The 26,275-nt window shown below is 34.1% G+C and overlaps 1 protein-coding gene across 1 annotated transcript in view; it reads right to left on the reverse strand.

The window, feature by feature from the left end:
- The window catches only part of NEDD1 (NEDD1 gamma-tubulin ring complex targeting factor), a 46,236-nt gene that overhangs the window by 7,332 nt on the left and 12,629 nt on the right, over nucleotides 1–26,275 (reverse strand). Inside the window, exons 6-13 of the mRNA XM_012469298.2 lie at nucleotides 11,607–11,836; nucleotides 9,837–10,038; nucleotides 9,262–9,457; nucleotides 6,036–6,164; nucleotides 3,939–3,986; nucleotides 2,905–3,107; nucleotides 1,881–2,037; nucleotides 826–982 (exon numbers count right to left, since the gene is read on the reverse strand). Coding sequence (XP_012324721.2) covers nucleotides 826–982; nucleotides 1,881–2,037; nucleotides 2,905–3,107; nucleotides 3,939–3,986; nucleotides 6,036–6,164; nucleotides 9,262–9,457; nucleotides 9,837–10,038; nucleotides 11,607–11,836 — 1,322 coding nt within the window. The remainder of the gene's footprint in view (nucleotides 1–825; nucleotides 983–1,880; nucleotides 2,038–2,904; nucleotides 3,108–3,938; nucleotides 3,987–6,035; nucleotides 6,165–9,261; nucleotides 9,458–9,836; nucleotides 10,039–11,606; nucleotides 11,837–26,275) is intronic.

The following is a 26,275-nucleotide window of genomic DNA, read 5'->3' on the forward strand; positions in this document are numbered from 1 at the left end:
GAACACACTGCACCTAGCCCAACTAAATCATAAGGCCATTGTAGGCAGATCATTCATTTCTGTATCCTTATTATCTGGTACATATACTAGGCAGGGTAAATGCCAAAATTATAATTTTTCTTTAAAAAGTATTTTTCAACATTTAAAAATATATTTTAAAAATATTTTTAAACATTAAAAGGAAACATGCACCAACAAAAACTGCACATCTTCTCCGACATTCTTGCTTATGGTAATCCAAATCTCAGCTAGAACATTAACTATAGGTTAGAAAGGAAAAAAAGGCACCAATGATTTTAGTAATTGAAGATAGCTTCCAAAAATATGGAGATGATAAAGTAGCATTATTGAACACATTTTTACAACGTTCACAATTCAAAGGATAAGAAAGACAAGGGTAAGTCTGAGAAAGTATTTTGTTTAGATTAAGTGTTGCATTTTATTTGAAAATACTCAGAATTGCTCTTTAAAATATCTTTTTCTACTACATTATTGCACATAGTACACCTAATAGCTGATCTCTGAACATATTGCAGGTAAGAACCCAATTTGAGCTTACCAGAACTTGTCCACATTTTAATAATAAAATAAGTTCACAATGGTAGTCTGCCTGCTAGACTGCCCTAGGTAAATGTGCCTTTTCCCAGCTCATAATCAATAAATGCAGTATGAAAAGATCAACAAAACTCATCATGTTTTCTGTGGTTTTACGGTTACCAGAACCTAAACAATAGTAACCAACAACATTATCTATAGCTCTGATTTTACATCTAGGAAAAAAAAAAAGTAAGGTCTAGATAGAAGGAGTAGTTTCTCAATTACTACCTAAAGTCATCCAACGTTTCCTGTATCATGTTCTGAATAAACCGAATTTGAATGGAAGTCAATGGTGCATTTTGCCGGTTATTTCCAATGGTATCGGCTATTTTTTCTGAGAGTGAACTGGCAACTCCAGCAGTGACAGAAGATGCTATCTTTGGATCTAAAATAAAGAATGAAGAAAATATTAATAGTCAACTTGGATTGAGAGACAGCAGACATTTCTAAATAAAATCTGGCATATGAAAACTTGAAAAACTGGCAAAGAAGAGCTCCTGTGACACTTGGAAAAATTCACTGTCTGGAATACAAACCTTAGAAATTTCTGTAACATTATTTCTAATAGTCATTTATCTATATATATAAACTGCCAGCTGTCTAATGTAATACCACATGACAGAGGGATTAATCTTGAAGAATCTATGAACCACTTCCTCTTATAAAAGATGAATGTGACAAGCCTGCACCACAAACTAGATAAACCAAGACTATTAAAAACAAACAGAAGGAAAATGGGAGTAAAGTGCTGCTCCAGGAAAAGCCTTAGAGTTTAAGCTAATGCAATATATATCCACAGAAACCTTCAAGTAAAATATAGATATTTATATAAGAGTTGATTCTAAACAAAGAGTTGCCTTGTGTAGATAACTCTTACAGTTAAACCAAATATTCCTTTAAATGTGATCAAGTTTTTATGAGTCTGTAGCACAAATTCTAAGAATAAGACTTTAATATGATGAGAAAAAGACATTTTCAGGTAGTTAACCATCCCTTTTCAAAGGGTCCAACATAATAATTCTATCTCTACCATATTAAAGACACATAGTACACTGAAACTCTAATTCACACCAAAAGAAGATCAAACTAATGTATCTGAATTTAACCATTCATATCCATTTCATTGTCTTCTAGTAAGACTCACACTATAGACGTCTCCATAAACTTTAAACTCTTTGAACATTTTTAGTCAACAATTACTCTATTTCTCCTTTACAAGTTAAATAATTGGGATAATTTTTCCATTAAACACTTTAAAACATCAAGAAGTTTCATGTACTTACTTGGAGTTGAGGACCCATTGATTGGGGGTTCACATATCAACTGGGCTTCAGTTTCATTCTCTGGTTTTTCAAATTTCTCAGAATTTCTTGTTTGGTTAGATGATGGAGAGGTATTTAAATTTCCACTTTCAGCACCAGACGTGATCAACTTTGCTAACTTTATATTTAAAATAAACAGTGACTTTAATATACAATTTTTTGTTTTACTCATATTACCCATATAATTTTTGCCTACTTTTCCCTTTTCCCCAGTATGTAGGTTCAAGGAAATGAAGGAAAATAAGAAGGGATATAGAAGAAGAAAAAACAGATGAGAACTAGAGGCAAAATAAAGTAACTTTTACTAATCAAAAACCATCTCAGCAATAACATAATGAGGAAACATTCATGTACTAAGCACCTGCTGTTGAATACCATTTAAAATAGAGATAACTGGCAAAAAACAAAAACAAAAAACAACCACACACATGCATGTGGTAACTAGTCAATAATATTTGTAAAATAAAAGATGTTTTTGTACTTCTTGTATGGTATCTTTTCAGTATCATTCTAAATAAGAAATATGAAAATACAGACATATTATACACCTAACTGGCTTGGCATTCCTGGTAATTTTTGATCATTTTGAACCCTTACATGAGAAATTAAATTCTATATTATACACTGTAACAATAATAAATTCCATTCTTAACATAATCAGTTTGCACTAATGACTTAACCACCAACTTGATTTTGTGTGATGCAATGGAAATACACTTTAAAAGGATTTAGGGATAAAAGTGTTCTTGTACAGATAGATATATCAAGTATCTTATCTTAGAAAAATAGTGTAACTTTCCATCTGCTGTAACTTTCAACATATCCAAAGCGAGATTTCAAAGTATTCTGTAGTTATTCAAAACTGACATCAAGATTTATTAATCAGTGCATAGCACCGTTAATAAGTAGGATACATACACTGGCAGCGCCCGCCTTCTAGTGATAAACACATACAGTGAGTTCAGCATCACTTTTAGGCAAATACCTGTTTGAAGGAGTCTTTAGATTCCTGTTTTCCCATAAATATTTTCTTAGACTCAGCTGTCAGATCATGATTTTCATTTTCCTCTTTCCCTGGAGATTCCATAAAGACATTAAGAGGACTTGAATGCAATACCGAAGTACTTGAAGTTACTGGATTTTTTCTTGGAGGAAACACTGAATTCAACTGTGGTAGAAAGTCAAAGCCTGGAAATGAAGAGGAAAAAAACTGCACATGATGCCCTCCAATCTTGGACACTGAAGAAAAGCACTTAATATGATAGACAGATTAACACGGGAGAAGATATGGATCTACATTCTAAAGACTGGTTTGTTTCTCGGATACACCTTATAACTGATATGTATTCTTAGGCAAAAGTCTTAAATTTTCTGTGACTATTTCCTGATCTGCAAATGTGAATGATGATACCCATCCCAGAGTGGTAAGGCTTGAAAGGTATTATTTGTAAAAATACTTTGAAAACAGCAAAACACAATGTTTTAAGTCAGTATTAATTTTTGATAACTGAAAATTGTTAATTTGGTATATATCTGTGGTACGTGTCTTGGAGGGCCATCTCTGAGATGGCTTCTAATGACCCCTGCCTTTGGCATCCCCATCCTTGGGTAATCTCCTCCCTTTGAATCCATTTTGGATGCCCTCTCAGATTATCTTGCTCACCAGCTCTGAGGGAAACCAGCTGCCATGCTGTCAGCTACCCCATGTATAAAGAAGCTCATTGGCATGGAACCGATATCTCCAGCCAACAGCCAAGGGCATGAGCTTGGAAACAGTTCCTTGCCCAGATGAGCCTTAAATTGAATGCAGCTCTGGTTGACATCCTGATTGAAGCATGAAGAGAGACTTGAAGGCAAAGGTACTCAATCAAGTTATGCTCAGTTCTTGACCCACAGAAATTATGAGATGATAAATGTTTACTTTTTTAAGCCTCAAAGTGTTGGAAAGATTTGTTACACCGCATAGATAACACCGTATCACTTTTCATTTTCACGAAAAGACTCCTAAGTAATTCTTACCATCTTTTTTGCCTATGGATTCATCACCTCCCTTGTTAACTACAGCATCTATAACAAAATCAGAAAATCATATTTTAAAAATAGTGAAAAAGAAGCCATATCAATTTAGTCTTCCTATTCATTCTCCAAAGAGTTCAGAGACTAACAATCTTAAAAAGCTAAATATGAGTGAGGCTAAAGGTAGGAGTACTCATTTAAATTTTTCTTTTACATTCTCTTAGTTTCATTCATACTTTAGCAGCAAATATGAAGAGATAATCCTATAGTACAGAGTCATGTAATAAGGGAGCCAGGTATAGTATAACAAACCCTGGGGTAGGTTTGGAGAGCTATAATCCAGTTCTGCCTATACCACTTAATACCTTTGTGATCTCAGACAAGTCTCAAATGCAATTAAATTTGTTTCTGCATCTATAAAATGGGGATCATGTCCTGATAAACTCATAAAATTGCTTTGAGAGGATCAACTGAATATAAAAAAATTTTGCAAAGCAGTACAATGTTATAAAAAAGTTTTATTAGTGTTTATTTCAATGGTAGAATATGTATAAGACTATTTTAATCCTGTAATATTCATTTGCTAGTCTATAACAAAAATTATAAAACTCAACTTTAACAGGTAAATAAAAAGAATGGGCAAAAGTTATTAACAAATTCACCAGAAATTCAAGTGGCCAATAAACACACAATTATATCAGGAGAAATATCATCTATGTGCATGTGCATATATGTACCCAGTAATGGCAAAGCATGTACATGCACACTTTTAGAAATTATTAGTTTCTTCATCAATAATGTGGAACCATGATGTATCTGAAGATCATATGACTCAAATGCTAATCACATTTTTAAACAAAGCAAAAGAAATTAAAGAAAAACTTTATTTGTCTTAAAAACTATGAAAGAGAATTTAATTTGTAACTCAAACACTTCCAAAAAAACCCCTTTGTACTTTCTTCAATGCAAAAGTTGCTCCAGAGGAGTCTCAATGGCCAAAACTCCCAACTCAGCACTGACCCCAGAAACTTTTCTCAACTCTAGCACTAGTCACTTCTCTCTCCACCCACATCCGTCCTCTCTTTACTCTTTACTATGTAGTTTGATTTCTCTTTACTCTTTAACTATGTAGTCTGACTTCTCTTCAAACTGAAGAAAAGAATCCTTCCTCTTTCAGTTTGACTTAGCAATTTAAATAGAAATTTGCAGACCAGGGTAAGGTAGAAGATACTTAATAATTCTGTACTGTCACATATGTATTTATTCCTTCTGACTATAAAATTGTAGAAAATTTGGAAAAGAGACAATTTTAAAGTAAAAAATGAAATTGTACAAAATAATGAGTGGATGAAACAACTCTGACACCCTGCTGTTGACACAGTACACTTATAATAGTAAATACACAAATCTTTGTGGGCTTCTATTTTCTGAGATAAATTTGTAGAAATGGAATTACAAGGCCAAAAACTATGAACATATTAACTCTGCCAAATTACCCTCTAGAAATTTATCCATCTTATTGATAATATTGCTATTAGTAATGAGATAATTCCATTACACTAAGAAAACCATTATGAATGTCAGTACCAAAAAGGCACACTTAAACAATGTACTTAGTTCATATACTATGAACAATGACATATAATGCTTCTATTTATCAAGCTGGCAAAATTTGTTTTTTATTATGGCAACTGTTTTTATGGGGTGGGGGAGGTGTACACATATACAAAGCAAATTTTTTAAATTAGGAAGACTTTTTTGCATATCAAAATATCTAAAATTTTAGGAACATTCATTTAGAAGTAGATACAAGGGAAAGATTACTTATGAAGGTAAAAACTTCCTTCAAGAAACTTTTGTGGAAATTAAAATGCTGACCTGAGAGCTATTTGCATAATTCCCAAGTGAAAATTACTAGCATATATTTTAGAATGATAACGTTTGAAATATCAGGGCAAAGAAAAAGGTACCACCCCAGGGATGGAGAAAATTAGCAAACTGCCATGAATAGAATTGGACTGAAGCTATTATTCACATCTTTTAGCCAGAATAAATATATTGACTACCAGCAAGAGAACAAGATCCTCTGAACAGACTTACCATCTCTGATAGGTGAGAACATGTCACCTAAACTACTTTTCCCAGTATCATCAAAGCTGGAGAAATCCTGATTTTTTCCACTGTCTGTTTCCTTAGATAAAGTGTCTGTGGTTATGCTTCGAGGCAAACCTTACAGGAATTAGATATAAAAATCAATGTTATTACATCTAAATAAATTTTATCATCAGAAGCTAGGTTGTAAAAATTGATGCATTACCCATATTGTTGGTAATATTACAACTGTGAGCATAAGGAGAATAAAACAGAATATGACAAGAGCTAAAGTTAACCAGGATTTTCATGGAACAAAAGGTTCCTCAAAAGAAAACAGCTTATTTGTTCATACAGCAAAACTTTATTTCAGCCATTTTGATGGAATTTTTCTAAAATAATTTATATATTTTTCTGCTTTCTTAAAGTACACTGTACACAACTTACTTTTGCTATTGACTGACTCTTATGATCATCTACAAATGTAATTTTTTTTTTTCAGTCTGTAAGGCATATAGAGCGATGCCTAACATATAGCAGGACTCAATTCATGTTACTTTTCTTCCCCGACTTGCAGTGAAGGGGTTTCCTGTCTTTTCTTTCACTAACAGTGGGAGCGTAACATTGCCCTCAGCATTACAGATCTCAAATGACTTCACTAACCTCCATATTTTACAAAGAGGAAGCAAACCAGAACACCAGACTCATAAAGAACAGTATGGTAGACAACAATAAAGAGACAGTAGCAGTTTCTTTTTTCTGACAGTATATAAATGCATGGCTTTAGGGTAAGGACTTTCTAAGAGGAACTCAGGAGGCTCAGTAGCTTCTGGCTCATTACTGGAGTAAGGATAAAGTTATAGAGGTTCAAAAATTTTGATTAAAGTCTGGCATCAGGATTGGTAACACGTTATTGTATTGTATTTTTTTTTAAAAGTGCTTTATTTGGCATCTCAGGCCCAAATGAAAACTGAAAAGTCTGAGATGAAAACAAACAGCCTGCATATCCAAAAATGCCCAAGACTGGTTAATAAAATAAACTTGTCTAATAATACCTGCTATAAAGTTAAAATATTACCAAATCATTTGTACTATTGTTGAAGAGTGTCTATAGCAAGAGTTCAGTTGTTACAAAGAAGTAATTTCCTCTCCTATTTTCTAGTCCTTAAAATATTTGAATGCATTAACTCTAGCCTCTGAAACTTGAGGAAACAGAAGTTGGTATCATTTGAAAAGAGTGCTAAAGTCTTATTCTTTTCTTCTTAAATGGTGATTTCCTTCAAAAACTGAGTACCAGCAACAAGTTTAGAGAAGTCTGTTGGAATAACTAAATCAGGACAACTTCAATAGAAGCAATAGAATTTTTTTTCTAAACTTTAATTTTATACAAACTTAGTAATAATGATGATCATGACCACAATGATAGTATCAACACCATGATATACTGAGTGCCTACCATGTGCCAGGTATTTCCAATACATTTTCTCTGATTTTCACAATAACTCTAAAAATTAAATAACATCTTAAAAAAAATGACACCCAGAAAGGTTAAGAAAATTGCCTAAAGGCATCCTGGCCAGAAGTGACAGATCTGAGACTAAGTCTAACTATTCTCACTATTTCCGAGGCAAAGTAAAGTGTGTGTGTGTGTGTGTGTGTGTGTGTGTGTGTGTGTGTGTGTGTGAGAGAGAGAGAGAGAGAGAGAGAGAGAGAGGGAGGAAGTAAAAGAGAACGATGAAGCAAATGTGGCAAAATTTATAAAGTACATCTAAAGGGTAATGCTCGGAGTTGTCTGTACTATCCTTAAAACTTCTCCATATGATGACAGTCATTTCAAAATACAATTAATACACAAGCATGGTTAACTTTGTGGGGGCAGGGCACTCATACACTTTGCTAGAAATGTTGGGAATCTCTCAAAAGTTATCATTAATCTGTGACCCTGCAAGACCCAAGTCTTTGATTTCCAAATTAATGTTATTTTTGTTAAACAAGAGCCTCCTTATTATAAAACTAAATGAATAATGGTGAGACTTCAGAGTTTACAGTGAATGAGAGAATCTTTATTTTGATTAATTTTTGAAAATTATGAAGAAAACATTATGTAAGATAAAGGCAATTTTCATAATATAGTTAATTAAACATGTTGGCAGATGTTACTCAAAGTTATATTTCAACAATAATTTCTTCTTTAAGTAGATATCAATTGTCTTTGTCTCCAGGAGTTCCTAAATAAGAATCTAATTATTTTTCTAATATATAATGACTCTTACATAAGGATGATATAAATATTCAAAGGAAATTTATAGTGAATATACTTACTTTAAAATACTATTCCACACTATCAAGATCAACAAATTAAAGTTTTGCTTCTACTTGGAAATAGTAAAATCATACTAAAAAAACAGCAATATTTTTGCCCAAGTATTTATCCTGAAAAATTTAAAAAACATAGATGTATTTCTAATGAGCACAATATTTTGGAAACATACTAGTATACCATGTAGATTTTTAAAGTATTTGTTGCAAGTTGACAGTATAGCGTAACTTCTTAAAATAAAAAGTTTTCAGGAATTTACAGACTATTTTCTTTATTGTGAACAAGGAATACTTTCTACAATAAGTATGGGAAAGCTTATAACACCTCAATAAAGTCTAATGAATCCTGTTTCAGAACTGTTGCATCAAGAACATCAGAGAATAAATCATTAAAAATTGCAACATTCTCATTTATTTTTAACAAATTACTAATATACTGCTTAATATGTGCCAGGTACTATTTAGCACTTTAAAATATTCATTTCATCACTTGACTTACTTTTCATTTTAAAATGTGAAATAAAAAGAGCCATTATAATAGCTCTTCTTTTTTTTAACGAGGAGATCAAATCACTGACAGCGTCAAAGTTTCATATTCTCTACTGGTTAATCTGAAGACACAATGGAAAAGCCATTCAGTCTGCAGTAGTATTAGGGAAGAATAATTTCTCAGTTAGCCTCCTTCTATTTTCAAGATAATATTTCTCACAACAGAAGTTTAGCTAAACAGTAAGGGCTTTTAACATTTTTGAAATTAATAGCTAAAGTTACTATTTCACTTCTTCAGTGATTTTCACTTCTATTAATTTTACCTAAATACTCAACTAAATTTGAATTCTAGGTTCTTGAAGAATGTGCTAATCATATGTAAACCAAAAAAAAAAAAACCTTCCAAAAATATATAAGCAACATTTACCTGCTTTTTCTTGAGTAGCAACTGTTCCTTTCCCCACAACTGATGTCACAGGTTGTGGTAGAACCGTGGCAACGGATATGGCAGGTGCTTCTCTGACAATTCCGGAATTCTGAACTCCTCCACTAGCAGCATTCACATTAACATTTCGTTTGTTCACTGCTGTGGGCTTATTTGAACAGCCTTTATTTAAACTTGACTGAAATGTAATGGAATATTTAAAAGCTCAGGTTACTAATGTTTCATAGTATACATTAATATTTTATCAATTCTCTGTTAGATTAAAAAGTATATTTTTTCCTTGCAAATCTTAAGCTTGCTGGTGGATCTCAGTTTCTCTCTAAACCAAAACATCTTTTAAAAGACTTTTAGAGAAAGAGAGATATGAGAACTAAGTACAAAGTTTTAAAACTAATTATAAAATGGCTTTGTACTAAAATTATTATATATTACATGTAAAATCATTTTTATGTAATTATGAAACAAAACTATACTGTATTTAATTGATAACATAATTTCCATATTCTGAGTTAGATTTATTTAATAAAATCACAAATGCTGAAAAGAAAATGTCTTACCTTAGTAAGAGCAGTGGAGTACTGAAATGCTATACATTGCACAGATGTCTTGTGAGCACTGATGGTTTTAACTGGTGATTTCAACATTCTTAAATCATATTGATATATTTTCCCCCGGGAAGATCCAATAGCCAAAGTGGCTCCATCAGGCATGAAATCCACTGCAGTTAGAGGAGTGTCAGCCACTAAAGTTTTCACCAGCCTTTGGAAAGGAGAACAAAGTATGTGTAGATATGTTAGTGTGTATAAGTATATGAGCTTTAAGTAACTATAAACCAAAACCAGAGTTATTAATACTTCAAACTAGCAAAGAGCACATATATCCCAAATATTTGTTTAAAGCATAATTTTAGAATTTGACTTAGAGACATTTCTAATAAAATGGCATGTAGAGAACTGCCAAAATTCCATCTTTTCTATTCATTTTCAATAGGTACATTCCACATCTTATAGAAACAGCACCTATTTCTTTATTACTCTGGCAGTGAATGCAGCAGAACTACCATCTGTTCCACCACAAACAGAGGCTCTACCCTCAGGGCTGAGGAGGCCCTAAGTATTCCCTTTCCATTTATTGACCTGCTTAGGCCTCAGGAGGATTATGACCTTTCACAGGGGAGCAGCTGTTACTCTGTTCTTAGTTGTGCAGTCTTGACCAAAAAGCTAAGAGGAACATAGTTCACAAGCTTGATCCTTAGGCAGCTAATAAAGAAATATGGATGCTGATCTGCTCAAGCTGAGCTCTTTACTGGTCTGTCTAGTATAAGAGAAGAATGGCTTACCAGGTTCTCAGTAAACTGTTCCATAAAAGAAGACAGCAAATAAGTAACAGCAAAAACTCTAGCATCATAACAGAGGCTGACAGTAAGCCCTTCCCTTGTAGTAACATTCATACTCCACATGATCTGCAGTGCTAAGCATCTTGAATACAACTGTCGCACTGTTGCAGTTCTTGTTTTGTTTTGTTTTAGCTAACTGAGCATACCTTTAACATGAGAAGGGTACAATGGGCCCAAATGCTTAGAAGATTATGCACACCTAGCACTATTTCTCAAGTGGGAGCAACCAGAAGACACCTGGCAATGTCTGGACACCATTTAGGCTATTGGTGTTTAGTGAGCAGAGGCCAGGGATGCTGAGTATCCTACAATATCCAGGACAGTCCCTCACAACAAAGAATTACAAAGCCCAAAATGGCAATCATTTCTAAACCTTCCTCTAGATAATTAATCAATTTTAAAGCAAATTAATCATTTGTGTTAAAAACATATACATTTCATATTTTGAAAAAGATGCTAAAATTGAAATGTGAAATCAAGGCCAGAGTGGTGGCTCATGCCCGTAATCCCAACACTTTGGGAGACCAAGGCAGGTGCATCGCCTGAGGTCAGGAGTTTGAAACCAGCCTGGCCAACATGGCGAAACCCCATCTCTACTAAAAATACAAAAATTAGCAGGGTGTGGTGGTGGGCACCTGTAATCCCAGCTCCTTGGGAGGTCAAGGCAGGAGAATCACTTGAACCCGGGAGGCAGAGATTGCAGTGAGCAGAGATTGCGCCATTGTTCATGTTTCAGAACTCTGAATACTACCTGCACACCATCTATTTTTTTTCTGCATGAGAAGAAAATTCTATTTTACTAGATTCATCAACTGTACAAACTTTAGAAACCCCGGACATTAATCAGTGGTCTATACATATCACAAATATGCCTGTTAATGGAATAATAGTTATTTGTTACTAAATTAAAAAATAAGCATGTCATACTTACTTCTTACTTGAAGTGTCATAGAGGATGATTCTTTTATCCAAGCCTATGGTTACAAAGAGCAATTCATTGACAGGAGAAAAACAGATGCCTGAAGCTGGAGCTTTGTGTGCACTGTCAAAGTTATGGTATGAACTCTGACTATTTACATCCCAGAGAGTTACCATTCCATTATCTGAAACACTGCCCAGTAGTGATTTCTTAAACAAGGAGTACTTCAAATGCCGAACAGACTATAAAAATGAAAGAATAAATTTTATGTAATTATAAGCATTCACAAGGACATTTTATGTAAGCCATATAAATTACGGCCAATCACACTATTCACATAGGGTTTAGGATTTCTGTGATGTCTGCGAGTGACAGGTTTCGGCCAGGTGTGGTGGCTCATGCCTGTAACTGCAGAACTTTGGGAGGCTGAGGCAGGTGGATCACCTGAGGTCAGGAGTTTGAGACCAGTTTGGTCGCCAAACTGGTGAAACCCCGTCTCTACTTCAAATACAGAAATTAGCTGGGCGTGATGGTGGGTGTCTGTAATCCCAGTTACTCAGGAGGCTGAAGCAGAAGAATCACTTGAACCTGGGAGGTGGAGACTGCAGTGAAACAAGATCCTGCCACTGCATTCTAGGCTGGGTGACAGAGCACAATTCTGTCTCAAAAAAAAAAAAAAAAAACCAAAAAGTAAAAAAACAAAACAAAAAAGAGTCACAGGTTTCAATCATGACAACCACAGTGTCATTATGTGGACCATAAGATGACATACCAATACCTGAAGCATACCAATAGTCTATTAATAAAGTACTTGTCATTTTATTATCTTGGAGTATAGCTACCTCAATCTCCCCTTTCAGAGGAGAAATTTAATACATTGAGATTATCTACGTTAATTCATCAGAATTAGAACATCCACCATACATAAAAGTTACATACTAGTTACAGCGAAATCACGAACGAGTATAAAGGAATGCTGGGAGGAAAAAAAGCAATAATATTTTGTATTTGTTTTCTATATTTTAGATATTTTGATACATTTGTTTAAATCGGAGCATCTGATGCACTGACAATTCAACACTTGAAGCATAATTAAAAAAAAAATTAAACCACAAAGGAAAAACTGGCAACATTCTAGACTGGAGATGGACTATATCCATTGTTTCAAAAGCATCAGCCTGAGGGCAATGCTGGCCTTTCTCTAAACACAAATCCCTGATGTTGTCATTTACTAGGCTGAGAATTAAGTACTTTACATTGAAGCTAATTTTTCCCTATAAATGTATATTCTACTTAATTCTAAAATGTTTCAAATAATATGAATTAGCTCTCAACAACAAAAAATGTTTAGGAATTACAGAAACCAAATTCTAAGGGAAAAAAAAAAAGAATATTAGTTACCTGGTACCTAAGTTAAGATAATTAATATGTTAATCCATTAAATTTGGCTCATTTACATATGGCTAAAGTAAAAAGAGAAAATGTTAGTTTACATAGTTTTTATTTTTGTTGGGAAAAAGTATATCCACTTGAACAGACAAATCTTTTCTCTGGTCTGTATTCAAGAAAAAATAAACTGCATAAATGTTAACTATATAAAAAACAAAAAGCTCCTTAGTGCATTAAGTTAACGATTACAGAGTCATACAAATATGACTATCAAAATATAAGGCAAAACATGATTTCTAAAAAGATTTCTACCGCACTTTAGGAGTTCATATAGTTATGGTCCTTCACATATCTCAATTTGGAAAAATACACAAGTAGAATTTTTAAAAACACCATAAAATTGCAAACCTGGTAGATTCTCAAAGTTCATAAAGCTTGACCTCTTAGCCACAGCGGAAATTTTACTAAGACAGCCTTCAAAACATGGTTATCCAGAATCTGCTTGCATGTAGCAAGGAACAAGGAGCTTACCACTATCTATAACACAACTTTATAAACAGTTAAAAATGTATTCTTAAGACAAAACCTGAATTCTGTACCTTACTTCAATTCTTGGGACCTACATGGCAGCCAATTAAAAAAAAAAAACAAGGCTAAAGATAATGATAAATGTTCCTTTCAGATAAACCTAAGTTCAGCAAATGCTCAGCAAACCTCTATATGATTTAGGTGAATTACTTAAACTCTCCAAAACTCAGAGTTCTCATTTACATAATAGAAAATACTCTTGTTTGCCTGTCACAAAAATTATTTTGAGGATTAAATAATACAATTATTTTGAGAATTAAATAGCATTTCTGCACAGAATCAGGTACACAGTAGCTGTCACCACCATTTTCAGAGGTTCACAATTTTCTTGCTCATCATTGCTTATGTACTTACCATTCAACCAACTTTTACATATTTTTTTAAAAGACCCTTAAGTAACCACACTGAATTCTTTAAATGCCTCCAATTAATTTGATAATACTAACAATTTCATTTCTTAACTCTCTACGTCTATTAAATCTTCTCTTTAGAATATCATTAAGATATTAGCTAAGAATCCTGGATAAACAAAACATTGATTTCCTAAATTATATATGTAATTATATGTATAATTTATATATAAATAAATGTTGTGTGTGTGTGTGTGTGTGTGTGTGTGTGTGTGTATATATATATATATTTTTTTTTTGGGGGGGGCGGGATTTTTTTTTGTTATTTAAGAGACAGGGTTTCGCCATTTTGTCCAGGTCTCCCAAACTCCTGGACTCAACCAGTCCACCTTGCCTCGGCTTCCCAAAGTGCTGGGATTACAGGCATGAGCCACCACGCCTGGCCTCCAAATTATATTTAAAATAAATTATTAACTTATTTCAGTATCAGCAGCACTTAAGTCATTAAGTTCCTATCTTGTTCCAGACTAAGCTATTTCTAAGAAAAGTTAATGACTTTTCTTAGAAAAAAGTTATGACAAGAAGCTTATGGAGGGGAAAAAAAAATCCCAGCACTATAAGTAGCAATGCTGTTTTTTTCTTACAACACATTATTGTGTAAGAATGCTGCATGTTTGTTGAGGAGGGAGATTGTTTCTAAATATAAAAAATATACTGCTCGCTACAGGTGAGGGGAAGGTTTGGAAAACTATCCCTAAAGAGCCAGACAGTAGATATTTTATGCTGCTGTACTGAAAAGTAGTTACAGACAATATATAAATGAAAAGCATGGCTCTGTTTCAATAAAACTTTACAAAACTAAGTGGCTAGACCATAGGTTATTGTTTGTCAGTCTCTACTAAGAAAATTATTTAATAGAAAAAAACTTTTTTTTGATCACAAAGAAAATGAAAAATCATCCATAGTCCCACCACCCAGAGAAAAACTGGTTGATATTTTCAGGGAATATCCTTTAAGTATTTCTCTGTGCATATGTATGTTTCTATGTATGCAGTAGAGTATCAACAGAAAACCTGGAATCATACTTTATTATAAACAGCCATGTCAATGTTTTCTACATGATATTAATGGCTGTGGTAAGATATGAATGCATGAGTATACCAATTTATCTAAATAATACGTCAGACATTTAGGTTACTTCTGATTTGCAAATACTCTGATTACTATCCATTTTTTTAATTGTTAATTTATGAAAAAATTATTGTTTATGCCTTAAAGGTTTTTGCTTGGAAATATGAAATGATCATTTATATTCCTTCTTTTGCAAATTGCTCATTATTCTACTTTGCCTATTTTCTGTTGGGCTATGAAGAATTTTAAAATACTAATTTGCAACTGCTCTTAATATAGTAAGAACATTAATGCTCTCATACATCGTAAATACCTTCCCCATTTCATTTAAATTTTGTTGAATTTTTGTCTTGCTTTTTGTCAGAAGTTTTAAAGTTTTATATATTTAAACTTATCAAGCTTGCTGCCAGTGACTTATGACTTTATACTTCTTTATATTTATGCTTAGAAAAGCCTTCCCTTTGCACAGATAAGAACATGCATTCACATCATTTTCTTACTAGGCACTATAAAGAATAAGAAATTAATATAAATGTCTTAACATACATATGTACATAAACAAAAATATATGTCCATAAATACACATAGTGTTCCTTTGATTCCATCCTTTCCATCTTCTTGATTTCCAGGGCCTTATTTCAAGCACAAATCATCTTTCATCTAAGCCACTGCATAGTTATCCTATTTCCATTCTCATTGGTTTACTATCCATCCTCCACTATGTTACAGCAAATAACAACTTCAAACCTGAAAATCTCAACATACTGGTCTCTTGCTTAAAATCCTTTCAATGGGAGGTCTCTGATAAGTTACTGGTTACAGTGGTGACATAGTTTCTGAATGTCCATTAACACCATGCGTGTGTGCGTGCGTGTGTGTGTGTGTGTGTGTGTGTGTGTAGAAAAGCAGGACTGAGACTGCCTAACTTTAAAAAGTCCTACTCTCAGAGTTGGCCCTTGGCTAGCATTTGCAAACTTCGATTTTGGAAAGGTTCCCACTGCCTTAACTAATAAGAGTGGCTCACTCACCATGCCTAAACTTATTTTTAACAGATATGGTTTAAGGCTGAACCACAGCTGAACATCTAATTTCCTTCTGGGAGTTTGGAATTTTGGTATATGCTAGGCAGAGGGCTCTTAGATATAACCAACCCCCCAGTAAAAACCCTGGGCACTGAGGCTCTAACAAGCTTCCCTGGTAGGTATTTCATACATGTTGTCACAATTTGATCTTGGGGGGGGTTAAGCACATCTGCTCCAGGAGAAGACTTTTGGAGCTCACATCTGGTTTCCTATGTCGTTTACCCCATGCACTTTTCTCTTTGCTGGTTTTACTTTGTATTCTTTTACTATAAAATAAATCATGGCCATGAGTATGACTATATACAGATCCCATGAGTCCTCCTAGAGAATGATCAAATCTGGTCTTGGAAATCCCTAACAGAGTGAGAGAGTGAGAGAGTGAGTGAGAGACAGAGAGAGAGAGAGAGAGAGAGAGAGAGAGAGAGAATGAGAGAGAGAGAGAGAGAGACTGTGTGTGTTTTTTACAACAGATAATAAACTAGATGGCCAAAAACTAAAATCTCATAGACAACATTTACAACAAACTAGATGATCAGGTATTCCCATGAACCCCCAAATACATGCTGATAGGTCAATTAACAGCCATAAGTCCTTCATGGTACTGGTGTCTGTGCAGAAGAAAGCAGAGGAAATAACAAGGAATCCGAAACAGATCTAAGAACAGAAGAAGCCCATAACAGCCAAAAGGTATTCACAGAAAAGCATGGTGGCCAATTTTACAACCTCAGTTGAAACCCAGAACATTCACTGTATTAGTAAGGCTGTGCTACAAGTTTGAAGAAAGGTCTGAAGGACAAGGGCAGTTTAGCCAGAGCATTCCAAAAGTGACCAGCCGAAGTGTGTCCTTCCCACATCAGGGCCCCACATTGGAGTGGAAGCAATCCTGAACAGGATGGAGGCAACAGAGCTGAAGGAAACAAAGTTTCACAGATAGGTTGAAAAGTAGATCAGAACCAAGGAACCCCAGAAAGCAAGCAACCATTATTAAAAAAAGATTATTAAAACAATAGGGAGCTCTGTGAAGTTAGAAAAGCCACTTTGACCCCCTATCTCTGTCTAGAAGTTAAGGGAAACTAAAACGAATTTCACAGATATATCCCACACAAACTTATGAAAACGAAGAGAACAAGGAGAAAAATGTTCTCAACAGATGACAAGACAAAAAAATATGTAGGATGTTAAAAAAACATAAATTTAAAACTCAGAAATGAGATGTAAGAACTTGGGAAAGAATAAGAAATGTTTAAAATCTCTTAAAAAAGGAAGGCTAATTTAGAAGAAATTCAAAAATGAATAAACACAACAGACAATACCTTAAAGACCGGTTAAAAATAAATTTTTAAAAATCAAAAAGAAGTAAGAAGAAAGCTTAAAAACACTTGAGAAAAATGATAAACCACTGAAGATAAGCAAAGAAAATGCAACAACAAAAAATCCAAAGAGTGAAAAAGAATACTAAAAATTTTAATTTAAGAAAAATTTCCAAAAATAAAAAAAGATTTGAAACTACATATAAAGTAGCACACAACGTACCTAACAATAGCAATACATAATGACCAACATCAAGACATATTCTAGAAAAATTACACGGCTTTAAGGAAAAAAAAATTCCTTTGAATACCTAGGAATAAAAAACTAGTGACTTAAAACGGGAAAAAAAGCTATGAAATAACATAACACATTTGAGACCAAAGATAATAGAGTAACACTTAAGCTCCTCAAAGAAAATGTAAGCCTGCTACTAAATTACATTGAAAGAGAACTTGAACTCTCAAAGAAAAAAGCCAAAAAGCAGAAGATATATACTTAGGAAAACAATATTAACACTGTGCTCATTTTTATTATAAAAATTTGGAAAATAAAATAATAGAGAACTGTTTACGTAAATGATGGCACTGAATAATGAAATGCATGCAGTCATTAAAAATTATGGTTATAAAGACTAATAATATCAGGATACCCAGGGTAGATCACTAATAAGAACATGCAGAAAACAAGATTGGACAAACAGAATGAGTATAACTATATGGATGGAAGACAGAGCTATACCAAGAAACACTATAAGAAAATGTCTTTCAAATAGCTTTCCATTACATAAAATTTGGAAGAGAAAAATAGAAGGAAAAAAGTTAGTTTTTAAGAAGAAATATACAGATTATTTATTTTATGCCTACAAGTCAATTATAAAACTGCTCAAGAACATAATATACAGGCTACTCAAGTGTATACAAATACTACAGAAATATATAGAGAATCAAAGAAATGTTATCATATAAACATTTTATACCAATGCTCCTATAACATAAAAAAGACCACTTCTAGATAAAATATCTTTGTAGTCAAACTTTTTGAGTGGTACAATTCTGGTATAAACATAACCAGTCAATGAAATAAACTAATTTAGAATTAGTGTCATTCTCAAGAAAGCTGTTATTTCTAAAAATGTTATTAATATTTACATTTACCATCAGATCTCTGTACTCAAGCAGACTATTAATACTTTCAAAATCTACACATAAAACATTTCATTTAGGAAAAGTAAATGGATTTAACATATACTGAAATATGTTAAACTTAAAATATCACAGAAAACCTACATTTAAAGAGCACTTTTTAATCTAAGGAATCAATACAATAGATTGACATTTCTAATTGCTTTGGAAAAGGCTGCAGTTTGAGAAAGGTAACACAACTTAACCTATTTGTGAGCCTAAGATGCTGAACTTGCCAAATAGTGACATGCAATTATAACCTAAGCAGTCTGTCAGCCCAGCAGTTCTGCAGAAGCAGCAAAGCTCTTTTTCCCCTGTAGAAAGACAATGTGATCCCCACAAAGCTAATAACTTTAATTCAGCTCAGACATTTTGGAGTTGGACTCTAAATATATTCAGAAAATCTTATTTCTAATATAAAATTCAGCATGATGCAGATTCTGTGAGATTCCACATTACTGTCACTTTCACTAAGACACTAACTTGATAATTTTTAAAGATTTCAAATTCTTGATTGCTCATAGAAACGAAAATAGAAAAAATTTTAATTTAATCATAAATGTGCCCCATCTACCATTTGTCTCAATAAGTAAAACTGATCAACACAGAATTTGGGCTTAAGTAACAGACTGTTTGAATTCAATTATGTCAACTTTTCGACAGATTTGAAATTTTTATGAACGTTGTTTAAACTTAAATGAATATTACACATATTATAAACACATACATACACACACACACCTTTTTTTTTTCTTTTGGATACAGGGTCTTGCTCTGTTGCCCAGGCTGGAGTGCAGTGGCACGATCATGGCTCACTGCAGCCTCGACCTCCCAGGCTCAATCCAGCCTCTTGCCTCAGCCTCCCCAGTAGCTAGGACTATAGGAATGCACCACCTCACCTAGCTAATTTTTGTATTTTTTTGTAGAGATGGGGTATAACCTTGTTGCCCAGGCTGGTCTCCTGTTCTCAAGTGATCTACTTGCCTTAGCTTCCCAAAGTGCTGGGATTATAGGCATGAACCACTGTGCCTGGCCACAATATTTTTAAACTGAACTAAATTTTGAGAAATCTTAATAAAAGTTTTCTTAATGAATGTTTAAGTATCAATTCAATGTTTTTGGCCACAACCAGATAAAACAGCCATTACTGCTTGTAGAAAAAAATAATAATTTGAAAAAAAGAAAAACATTCCAAAGGTTTACATTATGCTGCCCATAAAAAGGAGAAATAAGTATGTAAAATCATGAAGACTATCTTCCTAAGAAAACTGGGACTGCATCCTTACCAACAGAGGCCAAAATGTTATACAAAATGAACATAACCATTTGTTCCAGGGAAAGCGGGGAAAAAAACAACAGACTCTAGTCAAATTTTTCACTATCTTTAATACTCTCATTTTTAAATCAGTCTAAAACACATAATATGATTACTGGGGTCAAGTTGCAACTTGGTTTGGAGGGAATGCATTAAAGCTAAATATGTTCAAACCATTTTAGAAAAGTAAATCACTAAAGGTATTTTAATGGATTGGTATTCATTAAAAGTTCACAATAGCAGCTAACATTCATTGACCTCTTACCAAATGGTAGGCAATGTGATAAAGACACTCATCATTTCGTTTAGCCATCAAAAAAAAAAAATCCCCTTAAAAGTATATTATTCTCGACCGGGCGCGGTGGCTCACGCCTGTAATCCCAGCACTTTGGGAGGCTGAGGTGGGCAGATCACAAGGTCAAGAGATTGAGACTGTCCTGGCCAACATAGTGAAACCCTGTCTCTACTAAAATATAAAAATTAGCTGGGTGTGGTGGCGGGCATCTGTAGTCCCCGGGGGCTGAGGTTGCAGTGACCCGAGATAGCACCACTGCACTGCAGCCTGGCGCCTGACGCCAGAACAAGACTCTGTCTCAAAAAAAAAAAAAATGTATAATGTATATTATTCTCACTTGACAGATAAGGAAAAGGAAGCTTGAGAGTTAAGTAACTTGTTCAAGTTCACTCAGCTAGCTAACGTGCTTTACTCCTAGTGATCTCTAAATAAATGTGGGACTTACCATGTAAAGCTACACTAAAAGATCCTACAGAGATGCAGAATGCCCAAACAGGAGGCAATAGGCCCATGAAGATCTCAAGTTCTAGTTTATCTGATCTTAGATAAGAGATAAGCTTTGAGCATTACTGTTTTCCTAAACTAGAAGATATATTTCAGTTCCCTGTGAAAAGTAATCAATGAAAATCGCTTGAAAATCAATAATACAGCAATCTATCACCTAGAATTTTAAAAGATATTTGTGTGCACAAGAAGTATGAGGACATGCTGGACTCCTGCACAAAGAGACAAGAAAATAGTGTAAAGTTTCCAGAAGCTATTCATCCTCAAATCCTTATAGATTCAGCTGCTCCTGAGCCAGAGAAACAAAAGAAAACAATCCTACCACTTTTGAAGAGTTGATATGTAAAACAGTCAATTAAGAGTTGTATGATCTGAAAGTCCTGGAATCTGTTTTCTCATTTGTAAAAGAGAACATATACCTCACAAGTTAGTAGCAAAGATTAAATGAGAGAATGTAATATAATGCAATGATCAGAGTGCAGAAACACAATCAATGGTGGTAAGCATTCTATGCAGTGATAACCTCTGCTTACAACGCTCTCCAAATTCTCTCACCACCTTCCCTGGTCCCTCCCCAACACCACAGGTCTGAATAACAGACTTTTCCTCAGGTTGCCACTGAGACATCATTTCCTTTAAAATGCTTTTCCATTTTTCCCAAATGGCTTAGGTGTTTCTCCTTTATGTTGCCTTGGAATTCTGCAGCTTATTGCTTTCGCAGTACTCAATATTTTGTTTGGTTAACTATATACCTACTTGCTTATTGCTACTTTCATCTAGGATGGATAACTATGAATTGTAAGAGCTAAATGATGTAAAACTTCCACATAAACAGTAAAATTTGCCCACAATATACAGCACCCTAATAAGATAAAAGATATCTACAAAACAAAACAATTACTATCATGCTTGGTAGTAAACAGTAAATACTTGCTTCTTCCTGAATTTGGGGACAATATAAAGATGTCCACTATCACCACTTCTATTCAACACTGGACTGGAGATCCCAATCAATGCAATAAAGAAAAAGTAATAAAATATGTAAAGATTAGGAAATAAGAAATAAAAACATTATTCACAGATGACAGACATGACAGTGTATAAAATGTAAATGCAAAAAAAAATCTACACATTCTTTCAAAAGAATCAAGACTGTCAAAACTATTAAGTGAATTTAGCAGAATTTCTGGATAAAAGGACAAAATACAAATATCAACTGTATCAAAATACAAATATACCATGTTCATGGAAGAATCAATATTGTTAAAATATTTCTTCCTAAATTGGTCCAGAGATCCAATATCATCTCAATCAAAATGAAGCAGATTTTTTGGTAGAAATAGGCAAGCTGATTCTAAAATTCAGCTGGAAATGCAAAAGGCTCAGAGTAGTCAAAGCGAAGTTAAAAATATCAAGACTTTTCATAAAGCTACAATAATCTAGTAATACTCAAACTAGACCAATGGAACAAAATAGAATGACTAGAAACTAACATATACAGTTACCAGTTTTGCAAGAAGGCATTACTGTAATTCAGTGGGGATAGGTTGGTCTTTGTAATAAATAACACTGATACAATTAGTATCTATAAGGAACGTAGAACCCTCTCACAAAATACACAAAAATGAACTTAAAATGGATCATAAAAAATATAAACAAGAAAGATAAAACAACAAAGCTTCTAAAAGAAAACACAGAACAGTATCTTCAAAACCTTGAAGCAGGCAAGATTCTTCAAGAGAACACAAAAAGCAGCAAACATAAAAGAAAAGACTGACATATGAGACTTGACTTCATTAAATTTTAAGAACTTCTGTTCATTAAACACACACACACACACAAACAGGTATTAAGGAGTAAAAAGGCAAGTCATGGCTGAAAGAAGACACATGCAACATGCACATCCCCAAAATGAATCTACCTAAAATACATAAGAAACTATAAATAAATTTTAAAAACACAACCCAATGTAAAAATGGGCAACAGACCTGAACAGTCACTTCACAAAAGAAGACATATAAAAATATACTTAACATCATTCAACATGGACAAATGCAAATTAAAACCACCATGAGACAGCACTACACGACCATCAAAGTGGCAAAAATAAGACAGATAATGCCAACTATTAGCAAAAATGTTATCTGGATCTCTCATAAAATTGTTGATAAAAGTATAAAAATGGCACAAGCACTTTAGAAAACTTTTTCATAAAGTAAAACTGTATGCCTATGCTACAATCCAGCAATTCCACTCCTATGTATTTACTTGAAAGAAATAAAAATATATCTTTAAAAGAAAAGATTTAGGCCAGGCGCAATGGCTCATGCTTGTAATCCCAGCACTTTGGGAGGCCGAGGCGGGCGGATCACGAGGTCAAGAGATCAAGACCATCCTGGCCAACATGGTGAAACCCCGTCTCCACTAAAAATACAAAATTAGTTGGGCGTGGTGGCATGCGCCTGTAGTCCCAGCTACTCGAGAGGCTAAGGCAGAAGAATTGCTTGAACCCAGGAGGCAGAGGTTGCAGTGAACCAAAATCACGCCACTGCACTCCAGCCTGGTGCCTGGTGACAGAGTGAGACTCTGTCTCAAATTAAAAAAAAAAAGAAAAGAAAAGATTTATACAAAAATATTCACAGTAGCTATCTTGTAATTACAAAAACTGGAGACGATTCACTGCTCTTCAACAACAGAATGGATAAATGGTGGCTAATTCATATAAGGAAACACTACACAGTATTAATACAGTATGAACTACTATCCATACAACAAAGCAAACATAATGATGACTAAAAGAAAGCAGACATATGATTCCTTTTTTTTTTCTTCTGAGACATGGTCTCACTTTGTCACTCAGGCTGCAGTGCAGTGGCACAATCAGAATTCACTGCAGCCTCAATCTCCCAGGCTCAAGTGATCATCTTGCCTCAGCCTCCCAAGGAGCTGGAACTGCTGGCATGCACCACCACACCTGGAAATTTCTTTATATTTTTAATAGAGACAAGGTTTCGCCATGTTGCCCAGGCTAGTCTTGAACTTTTGGGCTCAAGCAATCTGCCTACCTCAGCCTCCCAAAGTGCTCAGATTACAGGTGTGAGCCACCACATCTGGCCCACATATGATTCCTTTTATAATATATGAGGTAGTGACTGGAAAAGGCAAAAGCAGGTCCTCTGGTGTGCTGGCAATGTTCTACATCTTGATTTTGTTAGTAGTTGCACTAATGTATGGCTATATGCATAAAAATTCAACAAGCTGTACACTTAAGATATGTACACTGCACTTTATTACATGTTAAGTTACACCTCAATTGTTTCAAAAAATTTAAATCTTTTAAACATAATTGGGCCAAAAAGTATAGTCAAACCTAATGTTTTCAGGAATAGTCCTTCATGTCTAATTTTAATAAGAAAACTCTCTACCAAGATACAATAAAAATAAAAACTGGAGCATAAGAATATACATAGTAGTATCTGGTCTAATTTTTATGTTACTGAAAAGTCAGTCCAAAATTTATAAATCTGTCACGCCTTTAACACACACAAAAAAGAAAGTTATTCTACGTCCTTAAAAAAGATATTTGAACATTAGATAATGATTTTTTTGCAACAGTTCCAAAGTTTATAGTCTTAGACTTTATGTCTCTCCATTATCAAAATACAAAAAAAAAAAAAAGAAAGAAATCACCAAAACAAAATATCAGTTCCTGCTTTTATGACAGTATTAGTATACTCTAAAGAGCATCCCTAGGGCAAATCATTTACCTTCATTCATAAAATAGAGAAAGCAGATTACCTTTAAAGGCTATTTTTAATGTTCAAGGATTCTACGTTTCTGACATTCAACTAATTAAAACTCTGATTAGTTTCCCTAAATGCCTTCCAAAACAGAAGTCTTTTGTGTGACATTCTGTCTTATATCAATACTATATTCATATTTACCCTTTCCCAATCTTTTCTCACATTGGCCCTATGTAAAGCCCATGCATTTTCCTTTCCTGTTATTTTTGTTAATGTGATTTCGCCTATATAAAACCTTCCTTTCCCAGCTGGGTGTAATGGCTCATGCCTATAATCCCAGCACTTTGGGAGGTCGAGGCAGGAGGATCACTTGAGGCCAGGAGTTAAAGACCTGCCTGGACAACATAGTGAGACCCTGTCTCTAATATTAAAAAAATAATAATAATTTAGCCAGACTCCTACTTGAGCCCAGGAGTTGGGGCTGCAGTGAGCCACAATGATTTCCCTGCATGCCAATGTAAGTAACAGAGTGAGAGTGAGACTCTGTCTCTAAGAAAGAAGGAAAAAAATCCCTCTTCTAAGGCTTTATATTTGCCTAATAAAATCTTTGTCATCTCTAAATATATTCATACATTCAAATATTTATTAAGCATCTTCTCCACATAAGGCAGGAAACTAGACAATAAACTGAGGACAAAGAAACAAGCCATGATTTCACCAATAATGTGGACATTTAAAAAAGACTAACCCTAGCCTGGTGGGGTGGCTCACGCCTGTAATCCTAGCACTTTGGCAGGCCACGGTGGGCAGATCACCCGAGGTGAGGAGTTCAAGATCAGCCTGGCCAACATGGTAAAACCCCATCTCTACTAAAATATAAAAATTAGCCGGGCACAATGGCAGGTGTCTGTAATCCCAGCTACTCAGGAGGCTGACTGGAGAATCGCTTGAACCCGGGAGATGGTGGTTGCAGTGTGCCAAGATTGTGCCATTGCACTCTAGCCTGGGCAGCTGAGCGAGACTCCATCTCAAAAAACAACAACAACAACAACAACAAAAAAGACTAACCCTAATACAAGTTAAAATCAAATAACTGGCAAAGAGGCCAGTTTATATTGTCATAGTAAAACAAAATCAGTAAGCCTTAGACCTAGGTGAAACTCCCCTACCCTGTCAATTTTCCCTATTTTATTCCCAGTCTTCTCTCAACTGTTCTGAATCAGACTGTTTTATATCACTTACTCATAACACCATTTATATATCTGTATTATTCCCCCAATACATATGAAACTTCAAAATGACATTTTCCTGTATACTTTTCATATGTACTAAATTTTTTAAGCACTAAAGAAATACTATTCAAATAATAATTTTAAAAACTACTTTCCAAAAGTGAAGATCTCCCCTATTTTATCTGATAATAGTTATGGTCAAAGAGATTACAATTAAATTAAGTAAAAATTAAAAGAACTTGCACCTCATTGAAAATTTCTATGGAGAATTTTATGGAAAGTTAACCAAGAGTGAGGTTCCTTGAAAAACTGAATTTATTCTTTTAAAAATTTTTATAAAGGAAAAAAAGTGACTTATTTTCCTTTCAGAAAGTTTCCCAAAACATTCTTGTATTAACCTGAAATATATAAGCCTTGATATTTTATAATATACCTACAAAAACAAAAATAAAACTTAATTACCCTCTGCCTAAACACTCAATCATTCCATGTCCACAAAACAGTATTTATGAGGGTATCTGTCTTGCAGCTGACAAAGTCAGAGCTATGTGACACATTTC

The sequence above is a fragment of the Aotus nancymaae genome, unplaced genomic scaffold, assembly GCF_030222135.1.
Source record: "Aotus nancymaae isolate 86718 unplaced genomic scaffold, 86718_ANA_hifiasm-v0.15.2.pri h1tg000016l, whole genome shotgun sequence".
In the NCBI taxonomy this organism is placed as follows: domain Eukaryota; kingdom Metazoa; phylum Chordata; class Mammalia; order Primates; family Aotidae; genus Aotus; species Aotus nancymaae.